The sequence below is a fragment of the Cololabis saira genome, chromosome 21 (genome assembly GCF_033807715.1).
Source record: "Cololabis saira isolate AMF1-May2022 chromosome 21, fColSai1.1, whole genome shotgun sequence".
Taxonomy (NCBI): Eukaryota; Metazoa; Chordata; class Actinopteri; order Beloniformes; family Belonidae; genus Cololabis; species Cololabis saira.
The window spans coordinates 31,163,728-31,182,519 of NC_084607.1; the positions used below are offsets into that span (position 1 = coordinate 31,163,728).

At 39.9% G+C, this 18,792-nt stretch overlaps 1 protein-coding gene and 1 pseudogene across 3 annotated transcripts in view; one reads left to right on the plus strand and one right to left on the minus strand.

Annotated features, from left to right (window-relative positions):
* LOC133421573 (nucleolar protein 58-like) overlaps positions 1–11,013 on the minus strand; it is a 254,014-nt pseudogene extending 243,001 nt beyond the window's left edge.
* A 2,021-nt stretch (positions 11,014–13,034) lies between these two features.
* plppr2a (phospholipid phosphatase related 2a) overlaps positions 13,035–18,792 on the plus strand; it is an 80,907-nt gene continuing 75,149 nt past the window's right edge. For all 3 annotated transcript variants that reach the window (XM_061711589.1, XM_061711590.1, XM_061711591.1), the window contains exon 1: positions 13,035–13,147. In XM_061711589.1, the coding sequence (XP_061567573.1) occupies positions 13,076–13,147 (72 nt within the window). In that variant the 5' untranslated portion in view covers positions 13,035–13,075. The remainder of the gene's footprint in view (positions 13,148–18,792) is intronic.

Consider the following 18,792-nt stretch of genomic DNA (forward strand, 5'->3'; position numbering starts at 1 on the left):
TTTGTTTCTTGCAAAAATGTAGTCTGAGAGTTCAGTGGCCAGCTGCTCCAACAATGGAGCATCTTTTACTGTTCCCTTAATGTGCCAGTTTATGGCGTCCTTGGCTTTGAGGTTGAGGGGCTAGCGGCCCCCCTCACCATCCTGTGCCAACCTATTTGCATCAGCCCAGACTTGTGTTTATGTGCACCCCTGGAGGAAGGTTAGTGAGGGGGCAGCTCCACACCCGACCTTCAGTCAGTTGATGGAAAAAGGACATGCAAAACACTATTTGTGGGAATAAACATGGGGCAACTGGGAACGTAAAAGGGGCTTTAGTCCCCAATTTTTATAAACAATGCTGCTCTATTTGATTTACAGGGCCTCTCAAAATATTCAGGACCTTTTGAGTTGGCTGTTTTTAGGACTGCAGGTTTTATTAGCTGACAGTTCAACATAGTCACTGTGGTCATGCTTCAAAAAGGATCTTCTTGACACCTTAACAGTTTGCTGAAAGGATGGGTAGGATGTGTATACGTCTGTATGTTTATATGTGTATGTATGTGTACATATCTGTATGTTTATATGTGTATGTATGTGTACATATCTGTATGTTTATATGTGTACATTAGGGCTGGGTATCGATTCAAATGTCAAGAATTGATTCGACTCTGATTCTTAAGATTCAGAATTGATCATTAGGATTTGATTCGATCCGATTCAATTTGATCAGATATTGATTTGGGTTAGTGTTATTAAAAATGTTTTTTGAGCTGTTGTAAAAATGTTGTAAAACTGTAACTTAACTAGTGGAATAATAATTTCACAATAATATTGTGAAATAACTAAGAAATAAATAACTTTCAATATCCATTTAAAGTGATAAAAAAAAAGAAATTGCAACAGCTCATGCAGTAAACAAATCATTATAGCTCATTTATTCTGTCACCAGACACAGCTTGCCATGAAGCACCCATTTTTCAAGTATGTCATGACAAACCGTGTGTTCAATAACATAAAAAACCAAACAATAAATATAGATAATATGAACTTCATTGAACGTATGTAATGTATGTAATTCTGAAAAACAATCGATCTTTAGACATCCGAATCGATTTTTAGGAATTAATATGAGAGTAGATTTAGAATCACAAAATCAATTTGTTCAACACAGGCCTAGTGTACATATGTGTATATGTCTATATGTGTATATGTATAGATGTTTATATGTGTGTGTATGTATATATGCATGTTTATGTGTGGGCTGGCTCTCGGGTGTTGGTGTCGGGGGCCTGGGTAACGGTGTTGGTGTGGGAGTCCCAGGTAATGGTGTTGGTGTGGGAGTCCCAGGTAATGGTGTTGGTGTGGGAGTCCCGGGTAACGGTGTTGGTGTGGGAGTCCCAGGTAATGGTGTTGGTGTGGGAGTCCCAGGTAATGGTGTTGGTGTGGGAGTCCCGGGTAACGGTGTTGGTGTGGGAGTCCCAGGTAATGGTGTTGGTGTGGGAGTCCCGGGTAACGGTGTTGGTGTGGGAGTCCCGGGTAATGGTGTTGGTGTGGGAGTCCCAGGTAACGGTGTTGGTGTGGGAGTCCCAGGTAATGGTGTTGGTGTGGGAGTCCCAGGTAACGGTGTTGGTGTGGGAGTCCCAGGTAATGGTGTTGGTGTGGGAGTCCCAGGTAATGGTGTTGGTGTGGGAGTCCCAGGTAATGGTGTTGGTGTGGGAGTCCCAGGTAATGGTGTTGGTGTGGGAGTCCCAGGTAATGGTGTTGGTGTGGGAGTCCCAGGTAATGGTGTTGGTGTGGGAGTCCCGGGTAATGGTGTTGGTGTGGGAGTCCCGGGTAACGGTGTTGGTGTGGGAGTCCCAGGTAATGGTGTTGGTGTGGGAGTCCCAGGTAACGGTGTTGGTGTGGGAGTCCCAGGTAATGGTGTTGGTGTGGGAGTCCCAGGTAACGGTGTTGGTGTGGGAGTCCCAGGTAATGGTGTTGGTGTGGGAGTCCCAGGTAACGGTGTTGGTGTGGGAGTCCCAGGTAATGGTGTTGGTGTGGGAGTCCCAGGTAACGGTGTTGGTGTGGGGGGCCTGCGGTGTTGGTGTGGGAGTCCCGGGTAATGGTGTTGGTGTGGGAGTCCCAGGTAATGGTGTTGGTGTGGGAGTCCCAGGTAACGGTGTTGGTGTGGGAGTCCCAGGTAATGGTGTTGGTGTGGGAGTCCCAGGTAACGGTGTTGGTGTGGGAGTCCCAGGTAATGGTGTTGGTGTGGGAGTCCCAGGTAATGGTGTTGGTGTGGGAGTCCCAGGTAACGGTGTTGGTGTGGGAGTCCCAGGTAATGGTGTTGGTGTGGGAGTCCCAGGTAATGGTGTTGGTGTGGGAGTCCCAGGTAACGGTGTTGGTGTGGGAGTCCCAGGTAATGGTGTTGGTGTGGGAGTCCCAGGTAACGGTGTTGGTGTGGGAGTCCCAGGTAATGGTGTTGGTGTGGGAGTCCCAGGTAACGGTGTTGGTGTGGGGGGCCTGCGGTGTTGGTGTGGGAGTCCCAGGTAACGGTGTTGGTGTGGGAGTCCCAGGTAATGGTGTTGGTGTGGGAGTCCCAGGTAACGGTGTTGGTGTGGGAGTCCCGGGTAATGGTGTTGGTGTGGGAGTCCCAGGTAACGGTGTTGGTGTGGGGGGCCTGGGTAACGGTGTTGGTGTGGGAGTCCCAGGTAACAGTGTTGGTGCGGGGGGCCCAGGTAACGGTGTTGCTGTGGGGGGCCTGGGTAACGGTGTTGGTGTGGGAGTCCCAGGTAACGGTGTTGGTGTGGGAGTCCCAGGTAACGGTGTTGGTGTGGGGGACCGGGTAGCGGTGTTGGTGTGGGGGGCCCGGGTAACGTGTTGGTGTGGTGCCATGTGCTGGTCCTGTTCTTGTGGGGGCTGCTGTGTGAGGGGTTGGTGGGTGGACTGGACTTGTATGATTGTGGGTGTATATATATATATATACTTGTTACTGTTGATTTGTTGAAATGCGTGTATCTATACGTATATGAACAGTAACAAATATATATATATATATATATATATATATATATATATATATATATATATATATATATATATATATATATATATATATATATATATATATATATATATATATATATATCCTTTATCTAACCAGGTAAAAAAAAAAAAAAAACTCATTGAGATTAAAACCTCTTTTCCAAGAGTGACCTGGCCAAAATGGCAGCATAAAAACAATACAACAATACATACAAACACAGACCGTCAGTCACACATTCTGGGGAAACAATAGTAAAACAATAGTAAAATTTACACAACGGGGCAGTCACAAGAACCGAGAGAGCTAATTTCTCTGTTTTAAAATTGATTTGAATTCACCCAAGGAAACTAGATCAACCAATTTCAAGTCTTTCTCTCATCATTCCAGGTTGAAGGGGCAGAAAACTTGAACGCCTTTTTACCCAGTTCAGTTCTGGCTCTCGGGACCTGCATTTGAATAAAGTTCTGTGAGCGCAGGTTCATAATGGCTGACGTTTCTACACATGTGCACGCACAAATATGTAGGGAGACGTCCCAAAATGGATTTATAAATAAAAGTCAGCCAGTGGGAGAGTCTACGGACAGGCAAAGGACAATTGGCAGCAGCATACAAAAAACAGTGATGTACCTGAAAGCTTCAACCGGTGAACAGGTGTGTAGTGTAGTGTGTGTATAGGTATGCTAATGTGTGTAGAAAAATCTTCCGGTATCCGATCATTTATTCTCAGGTATTTATTCTCAGGTACAATATATATTTATACTGTGTTAAATTGTGTAAAAACTAGGGGTGTAACAATATATCGTGCCACGAAATTTCGCGATACAAAAACGTCACAATACGTGTTGTGGAGGTGACAACCTGTATCGCGATATTGGGTTATTAATATTAATATATTGTGTTGACTAGAAACGCGCATCCGACGCGACCGCGCGGACCAAAATCTTACTCCGCTCAGAAGAAACTAGTCCCGTTTTGCGGTCCCGTTTTGAGCTCTGAACCTTTACTTAATTACGTCTGGTGTAGAGTTAAGCCTTACCTTATTAAATTAAACCTTTTTGGGGTCGTGAATAGGATAAACAGGGGACAACTTCTGCGTGAGTTTGCGTGTACTTCAATGTCCGCTCAACAGCGTAGGATTTCAGAACATCAACACAACACCTAGTGCTGTATCACTCCGCCCAATCTAAAACATACTAACAACTGATATACTGACTAGTGTAATTATAGTCCCTGATTTACAGAATATAAAGAATATATTTTTAAAATAATGAACCATGAATTACCAAAATAACCTTCTTAACAAAAATAAATCTCCTCTTACACTTATAAGGTGAGCATGAATCAATCTTTTTTATGATGTAAAATTGTATGTATTTATTTACTTGTATTTATTTATTTATTGAATTTTAGTTGTTAAATTTCTAGAAAAGAAAAAAGTCAAATCATACATGAGAGAAACTATTCAGTTTGTGGCAAAATATTTGTACTTGTATGAAACTGAAGATGCATAATGCAAACCTGACATTTACTTTTAGTTCAGTTTGTGGAAAATGTTTGGCCTGGCTTTCTCTTTAAAACTTAAACAGTTATAAAGCATTACAAACTTTAACAATAGGGCAAACACACAGCATTGTTTTGTATTTTGTGTCTTTCAAATAAAAGACAATTTTTTCCAGTCATATGTTCCTCATTCAAGGTTGTTAAAAAAATACTGCTATAATATCGTATCGTATCGTTATCGTGACCTCAATATCGTGTATCGTACCGTATCGTGAGATTAGTGTATCGTTACACCCCTAGTAAAAACGTATGTAACTTCTAAATACGTCAACATTTTTGATATCTAATAATGAGGGTGCTTCTGAAAAAATTGTTTTGAGTTAAGGGGTAGAAGTTCATGCGTTTCCTCCTCCTTATTGAACATGTCATGACTGCTGCTGCTGCCAAAAAGAAGTGTTTCTTGCATTCAGTGTTCATATATTCAACTTTACATCATGTTTGAAAGACTTTGAAATGAAAGGATTTCATTGAAATTGAAAGGTGGTCATGTTTCTGAGCAAATGTGGCTCGCTAACCAATCCGAAGGTTTGCTACATTCAAGGATTGAATTCATATTCTGCAGTCTGGTTGATTTGCTTGTTCCTGTCTTGTGGGAACTTTATAGCCAGTTCAAATATAGTTAGTTCTCTCCTTTTCTTTCACCCTCTCCCTTTTTCTCTCCCTCTCATTTTTTTTACTTGTCTGTGTTATTATTAAAATGTGAAAATGTGACTCAGCATATCAGTCTAAAACTCAACACACTGTATGATGTGAGGAAGAGACTTTGATAGACTCCATACGAAGCCATAATCCCGACAATAATGATATTCAACAAGTTACCGCATACCTGAAACCAAACCGAGCACTTTGTTGCCTGTTGTTGAAAATGATAAAGAATTTGCAAAGTTAATTGATTACAGGACTGTCTCAGAAAATTAGAATATTGTGATAAAGTCCTTTATTTTCTGTAATGCAAAAATGTCATACATTCTGGATTCATTACAAATCAACCAAAATATTGCAAGCCTTTTATTATTTTAATATTGCTGATCATGGTTTACAGTTTAAGAAAACTTAAATATCCTATCTCAAAAAATTAGAATATTCTGGGAATCTTAATCTTAAACTGTAAGCCATAATCAGAAATATTAAAATAATAAAAGGCTTGCAATATTTCAGTTGATTTGTAATGAATCCAGAATGTATGACATTTTTGTTTTTTTAATTGCATTACAGAAAATAAAGAACTTTATCACAATATTCTCAATTTTTTGAGACAGTCCTGTATAAGCAGGGCTGCACATAAGTGGGCCGCCAGAGCGCATGCGCCGTCAAAATCCACAGTGCGCTGTCAATCTTGTGCTGCGAAGCGCCTTTGCGTACCAACAGCTGGGGCTCATATTATTGGTTATGGCCAGACCAGAATACTAATATTAAAAAATCTATTGGGAGAGCTTTTCCCCAGAACCGCCACTCAAAGTTAGTACTGGCCAATCACAGCGCGTCCTTACTCCCCCTCCATGCTCGTTGGGGAGGAAGAGAGGTAAGGATCGGCTTTACTGAACAAACCCCGACACGTCTCGTCAAAATGTCCAAGAAGCAAGCGCCATTAAGTAATTATTTTGGCGTTCCACCGCCACCAACTACAAAGAGACGCCAAAGTGAACCACTACCCGTGGATAGAAACGGAAAACGTGTGTTCGCCGAGAAGTGGCTGCATGATGTTACGCGGCGACGTGCACCATACGTTCGCGGTCCCGCGTATCCTACCCCGTAAGCTCTGCGTTGGTGCAACGCGGAACCATAAATCAGCCAGCGTCCGTCACTGCGTGCGGCAGTTTGCTGCACCAGCAAGACGCTGCTCTCTGATTATGGCTCAAAGTTTATGAAAACCCCAAATAAAAAATAAATTAGAGAAAATATTTTATGAAATCAATAAACAATTCCATCATCAAAATTATAACAAATAAAAGGTTCAACATATCTTGCTTTGCATGTAATCTAGGTAATATATTAGTTTCACCTTTTAAGTTGAATTATTGAAATAGATTAACTTTTACACCATATTCTAGTTGAATTAATGAAATAAATTAACTTTTACACCATATTCTAGTTGAATTATTGAAATAAGTTAACTTTTACACCATATTCTAGTTGAATTATTGAAATAAGTTAACTTTTACACCATATTGTAGTTGAATTATTGAAATAAATTAACTTTTACACCATATTCTAGTTGAATTATTGAAATAAATTAACTGTTACACCATATTCTAGTTGAATTATGGAAATAAATTAACTTTGTAAAGGACCATATTGAGCCATTCATCTTTATAAGTGAATAAATATCATTTTGCCTATAACTTATTCCTGCATCCCTCTTTTATCGATCCGGCGAGACGGGTCACCGCGTTTTTGGAGGCCCAAGTCACATATCCAGGGGCTCCTCTGAGCACCAGACCAAAATAATTATGTGCAGCCCTGTGTATAAGGCGTTGTAGAGCCACAAATGTAACATATTTTACAGTCTTTCTCAAAGAACTACTTCCCCCCACCCCTGTTTCATCATGTTGATTTCATTATATTCTACATGACATAACAATAGCTTTTACAGCACTAATTGCCACTAACTGTGTGGGTGAGCATCAGCAGCTGATGGTCTTACTGCATAGACTTATTATGGATAACCAACCACTTTAATGGAATAAACATTACTCAGAATTACAATTACCGGTAATGTCTTAACCCACACAGCCTAATTTTATTCCCTCTGTGTCCCTTTTTACCTGCATGCTCTTCTCTGCTTCTTCTGATCTCGTCTCTCTGCTCTTCAACCCCATTTGCTCTGCTCCGTCTCTGCATCTGCATCTGCCTGCGTTCCTCCCTTCATGGGCTGCTGCATTCTAGCACCCATAGAGTCCACAGACGTTACGCTGATGGGGAAATACGTGTAACGTTTGCACACATCAGCATGGAGACTCTTTTTTAAAATACAGTAACGTTGTATTGTTGAACACAAATTAAAAATAAAAACCTTTTGTATTGTCATTTCAGTCTATTTTCAGTTTCTGCCTTTGGTGGTTAAAAATATCATAGACATTGGGTGTTTCGCTATCAAACGTGATGTGTGTGTTTATTTGCTGGACACTTGTGGTCTTGATTTCTCTGGATGCATTTAGATCCAGGTTTGAATGGAGCCTTAACCCTTGTGCTGTCTTCAGGTCAAGGAAGGAGGAAGGGAAGAAGGAAAGAAGGAAGGAAGGAAGGAAGGAAGGAAGGAAGGAAGGAAGGAAGGAAGGAAGGAAGGAAGGAAGGAAGGAAGGAAGGAAGGAAGGAAGGAAGGAAGGAAGGAAGGAAGGAAGGAAGGAAGGAAGGAAGGAAAGAAAGAAAGAAAGAAAGAAGGAAGGAAGGAAGGAAGGAAGGAAGGAAGGAAGGAAGGAAGGAAGGAAGGAAGGAAGGAAGGAAGGAAGGAAGGAAGGAAGGAAGGAAGGAAGGAAGGAAGGAAGGAAGGAAGGAAGGAAGGAAGGAAGGAAGGAAGGAAGGAAGGAAGGAAGGAGAAGAAAAGACGGAAGGAAGGAAGGAGAAGAAAAGACGGAAGGAAGGAAGGAAGGAGAAGAAAAGACGGAAGGAAGGAAGGGAGAAAAGACGGAAGGAAGGAAGGAAGGAAGGAAGGAAGGAAGGAAGGAAGGAAGGAAGGAAGGAAGGAAGGAAGGAAGGAAGGAAGGAAGGAAGGAAGGAAGGAAGGAAGGAAGGAAGGGAGAAGAAAATAAGGAAGGTAGGAGAAGAAAAGATGGAAGGAAGGAAGGAAGGAAGGAAGGAAGGAAGGAAGGAAGGAAGGAAGGAAGGAAGGAAGGAAGGAAGGAAGGAAGGGAGAAGAAAAGAAGGAAGGAAGGGAGAAGAAAAGAAGGAAGGAAGGGAGAAAAGAAGGAAGGAAGGAAGGAAGGAAGGAAGGAAGGAAGGAAGGAAGGAAGGAAGGAAGGAAGGAAGGAAGGAAGGAAGGAAGGAAGGAAGGAAGGAAGGAAGGGAAAAAAGAATGAAGGAAGGAAAGGAGAAAACAAGGAAAGAATGTACAAGGGGAGAAAATAAGGAAGGAAGGGAGGAAGGAAGGAAGGAAGGGAGAAGAAAAGAAGGAAGGAAGGGAGAAAAGAAGGAAGGAAGGAAGGAAGGAAGGAAGGAAGGAAGGAAGGAAGGAAGGAAGGAAGGAAGGAAGGAAGGAAGGAAGGAAGGAAGGAAGGAAGGAAGGAAGGAAGGAAGGAAGGAAGGGGAAAAAGAATGAAGGAAGGAAAGGAGAAAACAAGGAAAGAATGTACAAGGGGAGAAAAGAAGGAAGGAAGGGAGGAAGGAAGGAAGGATGGAAAGAAGGAAGGAAGGGAGAAAAGAGGAAGAGAGAAGGAAGGAGAGAGCAGGAGGAAAGAAGGACAGGAGAATTAGGTCATTTTGACCCAAAGACAGTACAAGGGTTAAAGAACAAGCACAAAGCAGCTTGCAGCTTCAGCTTGCAGCATGCAGCATGCAGCATGCAGATGTAGAGTACCTAGTACCTTTCAACATTCTGCAGAGTGAGCAGTGGACAGATTTTTCCACACTAATTAAGCAGGAGACTTGTATCCAAAATCAACACAGAATATGTGTGAGAATAATTCAGTTATAACTGGTGGGCTAGCACAAAAATATGAATATACCCCAGGGAAATGTCATTTCAGCTTTTCCCATTCTTTTGGAGAAATCATTTGTGGCTTGCTGCTCCACTCATCAGATATTAATCACTACATTTCCTCATCTCAGGGCTTCTGAGGCATTTTGCATCTGCAGGGAGACGGCCACCACCAACTCATTCCTCCTTTCGCTAATGGTCCAGATTGTGGGCGAGAGCCTCTTTCCTCTACCCTACACCAACGCAATGAAACACAAATTAAAAGTTCAAGCCACCTCTTGAAAAGAGAAGACTGAAACCGTTCTTCCCGTTGTTTCTCCTGTTCTCCCTGTTTTGTTTTGTTTTCAGTACCTGGGGCCCATTCTTGTTCACCCAACTCTCACAACTAGAAATAGTTATTTATTTACACATACAGTACACGCGGCTGTACGCACACAAACACAAGTTCAGCCAGCTCCCTCTTGGTTGGCGCATAGTGGTGTTTCTTAGGGCTGCTGAGAATCTGGCTTTATGCTTTATTCATCCCGCCGGCTCTTTGCAGCAGCAATGAAGGAATTAGGAGGAGGAGAGCTCTGCAGCGCACGACTGCATACTGCCAACCAACAGAATGGCGCTAACCTTTACAAATTCTGGGGAACAAAACACGTGTGATGACTGTGCTTGGAGGGCACTGTTGGCGCTGTGTTTTTGTGTTTTTATCCGGGCAGCTATCGCCACACTGCTGTGTGAATTTCAGAAAAAGCAAAGGGCAATGTACCACAGACATAATATAAGGGAATATTATAAAAATCTTTAGACATATGCTTATGAGCCATAGTTCAGCAAGGACTGTTTACAAGGGGACGTTTGTATTCTGGCTTTGTACAAATATACCAGAATCCAGCTGCCAGCAATTGTGAAGAATAGAAACCCACGCTCCAGACATCCTTAAGAAATAACAGGGTTTTTAAAGTGAAAATATAAAACTGACAATAATAATAAGCAGCAAATGTCCAGATTGTCATATCATTGATGTGATTTTCCATTATAATAATTCAAAGGAACAAAATAAGAACATTTAAAATAAGATAAGAAACAAAAAAAAACATCATCCTAACTACAGAAAGGCCTGTACGTGTCACACACCATCAATTAAAGTAAGTAAAGTAAAATCAGATAAAAAGTCAGCTGCCGCTGTGATATTTGCATGAATATTCTGCTGGGAGCCATGGACCATAAAAAGTTGGAAACTTCAAAATAAAAGAATATCAAAGGCACTGAATGTTCTGCAGAGCACTGTCCAAAGTCAGTGAGTGGAGAAAGTGAGGCATCACAGAGACATTGCAAAGGTCAGGACGAACCGATCCTGATGTGAGGGCGAGGAGATGTGAGGTTCTGGGAGGCCTCAGAGACGCCAACAGCAACACCAAAGAAAAACCAGGCTCACGTCTTTGATCTTAAGTGTAAAAAGTATGTTTGGCATGAAGCCAATGCAGAGCATCATTCAAGGAGCAGCACACCAACGTATAAAGAGGTATACACTAAAATGATTGTGTTATTTAAAACAAAGGATCCTAAGGTGTTAGCATATTTCTCATTCTGCAGTGTAAATGATCATTTAACAATATTCAATGAATGTGGAGGAATTTCTGAGTCTAAAGGAGGGGTCGGCAACCCCTCCTTTAGAGCCGCCCTAGTGGCTCTTTGGAGCTTTTTCAAAAATGTTTGACCTTTTTTTTTCCTTCTTCTCCCCCTTTTTTTCTTCTCTTTTCTTCTCTTTTCTTTTTTTCCATTTTTTTCTTTTTTTTCTTCTTTTTTCCCTTTTTTTCTTTTTTCCCTTTTTTCTTCCTTTTTCCTTTCTTTTTTAATTTCAACATTTCGACTTTTTTCTCAAAATTTTAACTTTTTTCTCGACTCTTTTCTAGAAAGTTTTTCTCGAGATTGTACTTCAACATTAATCTCGACATTTCGACTTTTTTCTAGAAATTTTGACTTCTTCTCAACATTTTGACTTTTTTCTCAACATTTCGACTTTTTTCTCGAAGTGCATAATGAAAAACAAATACATGCAGCATGGGTTGTCTTCATTTTAAAGGCTGATTTAAGGTTCCGCGTTACACCAATGCAGAGCCTACGGCGTAGGGTACGCGTCGCCGCGTACCCTACGCCGTAGGCTCTGCGTCGAGTTAACGCAGAACCATAATTCAGGCTTTAGGCTTATACAAGACTTATTTTTTTGTGGCTCCAGACATATTTTTTGTGTTTTTGGTCCAATATGGCTCTTTCAACATTTTGTATGCTTCAGAACAAAGACAAACAAGACTATCCAGACTGTTCTCAGCAGCTGCTGCAAAACCTCCGGCTGGGTGATGGTGTGAGGTTGCACCAGTGTCCAAGCAAGAGGTCGTTTAGACGCATGAATACTGAGAAGCATGTTGAGATTTCAGAGCATCATGTGCTCCTTTCCAGAGGAAATCTTTTACAGGGGCATCTAAAACCACAGAGTACATTCAAGGAGAAAGAAGAGGATGTGGGTAGTGATGTTGTCGGCCCGCGGTCCGCTCATGTTCCCAACAGTGAGTTTGTGGAACATTTTTAAACTACAAACAGCAAGTAAAGGCAAGATGCTGTTGACCACCTTTAGCTCCGGCAGTGTTTGTGTGAAGAATGGGACAAAATAAAGGTTGAAAATCTTCATCATGTGCAATCCTTGATCCCAGATTAATAAAAAATAGCAACATTACAACGTGGTAAAAGCTTTCCTGTATGCCTGCCAACATTTACTTTAATGTGTTACTGAAATAAACAGACGGGTGGATTGAATGAAATGAAGTGGACAAAACACAACAGGTCAAATACCGTTCAGATCATATTAGAAATCAGAGTTTAAAAGAAATGTCTTGCTTTTTCTTTGGTTGTTCTTGTTATTCTGTCTCCATTTCCTGTGCCATGGAGATATAGGCTATGCACGGCTGAGAGAGTTGTGTATGAAAAATGACCAGTTTCTACATGTGCAGTAGCAGATTTATGGATAAATGATGAGCCCAGTCAAGAATAAGGTGTGCTATTAAGTCGTGCTATGTTTTATAGTAAAAACCAAAGGTTTTCTTTGCTCTTTAATACAGCCTTTTTTAATGGCAGATACAGCTGTGCGTCGGGTTGGAGGAGAGACAGGCCGTAGATGGGTCAATGACGAATAAGGATTTTCAACAGGTCAATTTTTTGAGTTTTTTGTCAAGATGAATTGGCACTAGCCTTAAAAAAGTTAATGTGGTGCAGCCATGATTCATATTAAAATAAATTAATTTCCTTAACATCTTGACATCTTTTTTTTTACAAGTTTTCAGTATTATACAAAAATGGTTATTTTAATGGTCGCACCACATGATATTTCATAAAATGGACATCAGTAAAACTTTGTTTGTATATTATGATGGAAATACACACAACAAGACATTTCAGAAATCATGCCAGATAGGGCAGAAGATTGATTTAAAAACATTTAGAATGATTTAAAAAAAAGTTTTCAAAACAAGAGTCATGGTCGGACGGTTGCACCACATGACATTTTGACGCTTAAAACAACAATAAAATCCAAATAACTAGTATTTTTTGTAAAATTCAAGTGAGTCCATATGTGGGACAGGTAGGTCATATATATGGTATTTTCTTATATATTTAAACCTTTTTTGAATTGAAAAAAAAAATCTGTTTTTCAGAAAATATAGGCATCACGTCATTGCCCCAGATGCAGGCAGATGTTTGAGCTCCAACAAAAATCCGAACCAGAGCTGCCACCGGTTTACGGTGGTTAAACCGGCAGTGGAGTCGCCTGACTTGCTCTTTTTCTTCCAGGATAAGGAGGCGGCAAGCTGGGTTGCTTCAGAGAAACCGAGAGAGGGATGGCGGTGGAGGAGAAGCCGGGGGGCGTGAAGAGCAGCAGCTCCATCGTGCCCTGCTTCCTGTTTGTGGAGGTAAGGAGCTCCCTAACGTATTTACATTAGAAGGACACACTGAGACGGAAACGACTACATTACCTTAACGTCGTGATCATTTCCGGTGGTGATTTGCGACTTCTCTGAGCTTTGATGATGACTCTCGGTTTCATCTCTACAGTCAGCTCTTCTTTCCTCAGTGAGGATACATTTCTCTGGCTCTGAGATTCGGCCGTCTACTTAGCCTCCAGCTTTTTTGCACTTTGGTCTTCTCACATCCTCTGCAATCTCAGCCTCAGTGCTAAATATTTCAGACTCAATGGGAGGGGGGGGGCGGCTCAGCGACCATGCTTTCCAACACTGACATTCTCGCTCAGCGTCACACACCCTGCGATGTTCCAGTGTCATCTGAGGATTTGTAAATTAGCTCCTTCCTTCTGTAGTTGCTCTGTGGCATGTTGAGCATTTCCTAGCTGATAAGTGAACTGCATGATTTATCAAGGTGGCTGCGGATGTCTCACGTCAGACAGGCTGGGTTTTAACGCTCCCGCACTTTTGGGGACGTGTTAAACAGAAAACCTCAGAGGTGATTGTATCTGGTAGAGAGAACACACACACACACACACACCGTGCCATCACTTGCAGAAAGCATGTTGTATTTGGGAGAGCAGTCAGACGGATGACTCAGAGGGCACAGGAAGTCCCAGAGCATTCACAAAATTGTGACTGAGCAAGAGCTGGTGAGGCAATCAAGCGGTGTGAAAGGCAATTGACCTATCAGTGAGACGTGGCCCTGACATGCAGATGAGCCAATGGCGGCTGAGTATCAGTTGCACGTGCATTGGAGCTTGAAAGCTCTCAGCTCCGTAGAAGAGCACTGGGAGTCCTGAACGTGTGAACGTCCTGTTTGTAAGTGTTGTGGCAGTAGGAAGTGCATTTGAATTATTTATATCTGAATGTGAATCATTTGATTTTAACCGGAATTGATTGATTGGATTAACTGCTTTTAAAATCTGAATCTGAACGGACTAATTTGACATCGAATCTATTGGTTTGAATGTGCATCACGATAAAATCAGAACTCTATTTCATTCTATTACATTTAATTTCATTTTTATTTATTCCGATCATGGAAATATGCAAACAAAACAAACAAGTAAAATGACAATCAAAAGCATATTCCATAACCAGAAAGGAGCAGAGAGAAGAAAATCTTATTCTATACCTGCCCCTCCCTCAAAACAAAATTGAACAATAATAACAGATGGTCTGCACAATTACTTAGTTAACATCACAAAGAAAGAAAAACTAAAAAATCTAAGATAAATTGTCCGTCTCCATACGCATATATTATAAATTTTAACTATTTCATCCATACATTGCTATTTTTTTCTCTTTAAATTTCTTTTTAAACTGAAATATGTTTATACAGCCCTTTAAATCATAATGTAATGAATTCCATAACTTAATTCCAACAACAGAAACAATCTGCTTTAAAGTTGTTTGGGCAAATAGATGTTTAAAATTACATTTTCTTCCACTATCTTCATTATTTGAACTAAAAGTAAACATGTATTGTAAATGTTCTGGTAATGCTTTACATTTAGCTGTGTACATGATTGTGAGTGTCTGTTGAAAAATTCAGTTCCCTAATTCATTCTCACGTTGCAGTTTCACACATCTCCATCCAAATTCAGTTTTTATGATCCATTTTTTGTGCCAAACATCCGAGCCCTCCTGGTTAGCACTGCTGCCTTCCAGTGAGACGATTCCTGGACTTCAGTTTCCTCCCACAACACACATTTCAGGTTAACTGAGGGATCTTATTTGCACAGAAAATGATGTATGAGCCCACATTCATTCATATGCTGGGATTGATCAGTGACCTCTTGTTTTAAAACTTCCAGTTACAATACAGACAATGGGAATTGAACCTGGAAGGCAGCAGTGCTAACCGCCAAGCCAAGGTACAGGTTGACATCGGCCATTGAAATCCTCAACAGAACGTGTCTGCCTGCTTTTATTTTGGTGACACAGTTGGTGATACTGAAGTTATTGAATATTTTTATTTGGGGATCGCAATTTGTAGACTAAGTATGCGTCATACAGCCAGTTGCTTATTGACATCTGCATCTTTTGCAGTTTACAGCAGGTCTTGGTTTGCTGACATTTGGCTCGTAGCTTCTTGTCTGTGTCTCAGTGGTTACACAGTTATTGACTGCAGAAGTTGGAACCTGCAAATATCTGTCCAACTTTAGGGGTCCGGGAGTGACTGTGTGGCCCCATGGGGGTTTCTCCCGGTGTGCCAGTACACGAACGGGCACGTTGTATTTCCGATAATTACTTGTGTGGGATGAAACACGAGCTGTCAGCCGCTGCTGCTAAAGTCCATAGACTGTTTAAGCTGCAACATCACGCACCTGGAGCTTTAAAGACGACACACAAGCAGCTGCCTCTGCAAACATCATTTTAATACATACAGTACATTAGTCTTCCTGTCATATGTGTTGTGATTTCTTTTATCTCTTTATTTATAACTCGGGCCATTGGTCGCTGGACATCCGTCCTCCAGGTAGAGACAGTGAAGCACTTTACTGTCGTAACATCGACTTCTTCCCATCCGTGTTCGACTAGTTTTGCCTGACCCGAGGGCCCGGATGTGTAGCACAAAGAATTGAAAAGAAAAACTGAATTTGACTGAACTGAAAAGAGAGGATGAATTAGGGAATGACATACAGTTTAGATTTTATCGTGATGCACATTCAAACCAATAGATTCAAGAGCTGCACGATTAATCGTTAAAAAATCGCGATCTCGATTCATGCTTGAACGCGATCTCATTTCCAAATGACGACGATTTAAAAAAAAAAATTTTTTTTTTTTTTTTTTTTTTTTTTTTAAAGATGGCTGCATAAAAAAAGGACTAGGCCTATGTTCTAGGTTGTTGTAGTCCTGTCATGGTCAACTATCATGTTGTCATGTTTTTATTGTTATATTTTGTTAATGATTGTGGATTACATTTGGAGAAACATCTACCTTTCTCATCACCTGACACATATTGCACATAAATATTGTTAAAATTGTTATTGTTAAAATTATTTAAAGACAAGAGAGATGTTTATTGTTTTTATGTTCAATGTCAGCTGTTACAGCAAAAAGCAGCCAGAGGAATAATTTGTTGCCTCAGAACTACAGGATCTGTTACAAGTCCCCTTTCTGAAAGGGTGTTCAACTCAGGGAGGAACAAATATTGTTCAAAATTGTTATTATTGTTTAAATGATTCAAAGGTTTGTGTAAAGAAGACAAGAGATGTTTATTGTTATTATATTTTTGTTCAGCTGTTGCAAAGTTAAAGTAATAAGTGCAATAAATTTTATATTGGAAAAAAATCGTGAGAGAATCGTGATCTCAATTCTAAGCAAAAAAATCGTGATTCTCATTTTGTCCAGAATCGTGCAGCCCTAGATTCAATTTCAAATTAGTCCATTCAGATTGAGATTTTAACGGCAGTTATTCCAATCAATCAATCCAGGTTCAAATCGAATGATTCACTTTCAGATATAAAGAATTCAAATTAACATCCTATTGGCACAAGATTCTTCCCATATGTTTGTAGCCCGGGGGGTTGTGAGGTGATGCCTCTCCAAATTAAACTAATTACAAATGAATGAATTTAATCCCACCCTGCTGTGCATGAGCAGTATTGATCATGGATGTTGTCATCTGTAATCGTAACAACAATCTCCATCTTTCATATCTATAAACCTTCCCTCTAATTTAATGATATTACCTACTGTTATCTATTTTAACATTTTGCAGACATCCCTACATTTCATATGTAAGTCATATTTGACTACACAACAAAATGTGGTCCTCCTGTGTCTAAGCTACAGTCTGCACATCTTCAAGAAGCATGACCTGCAGAGAAAAAAAATTACCCTTTTCCATGAGCACATCATGCTCCAGATACCACGTCCCGGTGATTTAAATCCTAACAACACTCACCTCTTTGTGCTTTACACCCGTAGTTAAAGAAATACCTTGTCAACAAAAAGGAACGCTTTAGTGTGAAAAGTTATCTTCAAGTTATCTTCAATAGCAGGTGTACTTGAAAAACTGTAGAAAGATCATTTTGATGCAGCAAGAAGACTGAATGCTGTCACATTTATGCAACCAGATTATTGGTTGCATAAATATTTTTTAAATATTTCTCCCAACAATTTGGTTGTTTGTCAATCCAACTGTGCAGACTATAGGTCACATTCAAGGTGGGAAAAGTTTTGAAATGATTTGTTGTAATCTTCATTTTTAATGTCTCAAAAACTGTCATTTCAGCAGGGAGGTGTGCGCTTTTAATATCCACCTCTGGCTATTTCCCAGCATTCTGCTGAATTAGTACAGGAGAGATTTTATTACACTTCAAGACAGCGACGATCCGTGTATATCCATGTACGATACTGGGCAGAAAACTAGGTTATGTTTGTGTTGTGAACTCAAAGATGCGTCCCTAACCGGACCTCACTGGCAGTTCAGATCCGTATGGGTGTCGCCATGTTTCCATGTAGGTACAGTACACTACAAAAACCCAAAATCTTAACAATATTTGTCTTATTTCTAGTTAAAATGTCTCATTTTTAGTCAAAAAATCTCATTACACTTAAAACAAGACTCATCACTGGAAAAAAAACAACAATTTTCACCTGTTTCAAGTAGATTTTCACTTAAAATAAGTAGAAAAATCTGCCAGTGGAACAAGATTTTTTTTAGATAAAAAAAATAAAGATAAATCTTGTTCCACTGGCAGATTTTTCTACTTATTTCAAGTGAAAATTTACTTGAAACAGGTGAAATTTGTCAAATAACAAGTTAATTTCTGGCAATGACTCTTTTTTTAAGTGTAATGAGATTTTTTGACTAAAAATGAGACATTTTAACTAGAAATAAGACAAATATTCCTGGTAAGATTTAGAGTTTTTGCAGTGTACATGTGTAAATCCTGGGTTGATGGGATTAACCAGTGAACAGTTTCACTGTTTTAAAAAAGACTGTTATTTACCACGAGTAGCTTTAGTAGTTAGTGATGTCAATAAATGAAGTTACACTCCAGAGCCTTACTACTGTATATAATATAAATCCCAGAGTTTAAGGAGACACTGTTGTGACTGCTGATCAGTGGAACATGGGTAATCAATTTAGGGGGGGGGGGGGTTCTTTATCCCAGTCTATGCTGGATTATTTTGTAATTAATGAGCCAAATACATTAAATTAGGTTAGAACTAATTCATTAAAATAATATTATATTTTAATGAATTATAATCAGAGGTGTCTTCAGTATTCACATTCATTACTCAGGTAGAAGTATAGATACTAGAGTTTAAAAATACTCCTGTAGAAGTTGAAGTATAAACTCAAGTTTTTTACTCAAGTAAAAGTATAAAAGTACTGGTTTCAAAACTACTTAAAGTATAAAATTAAAAGTAATGTAAGGGGGAAAAAAGCCATTAAGGACAAAAGCCAGTGAAAATGAATGTATCTTAGTATAATGCAAATATATTAAAGAACCATATATGTGTACTATTGAGCATTAACATGTGTTTCAGAGAGCAGGAGATATGATGACTAGTTGCCTATAAGTATTGTAATGGTGCAAAAAGTCAAACTTCAGAGGCATGTTATCATTTAT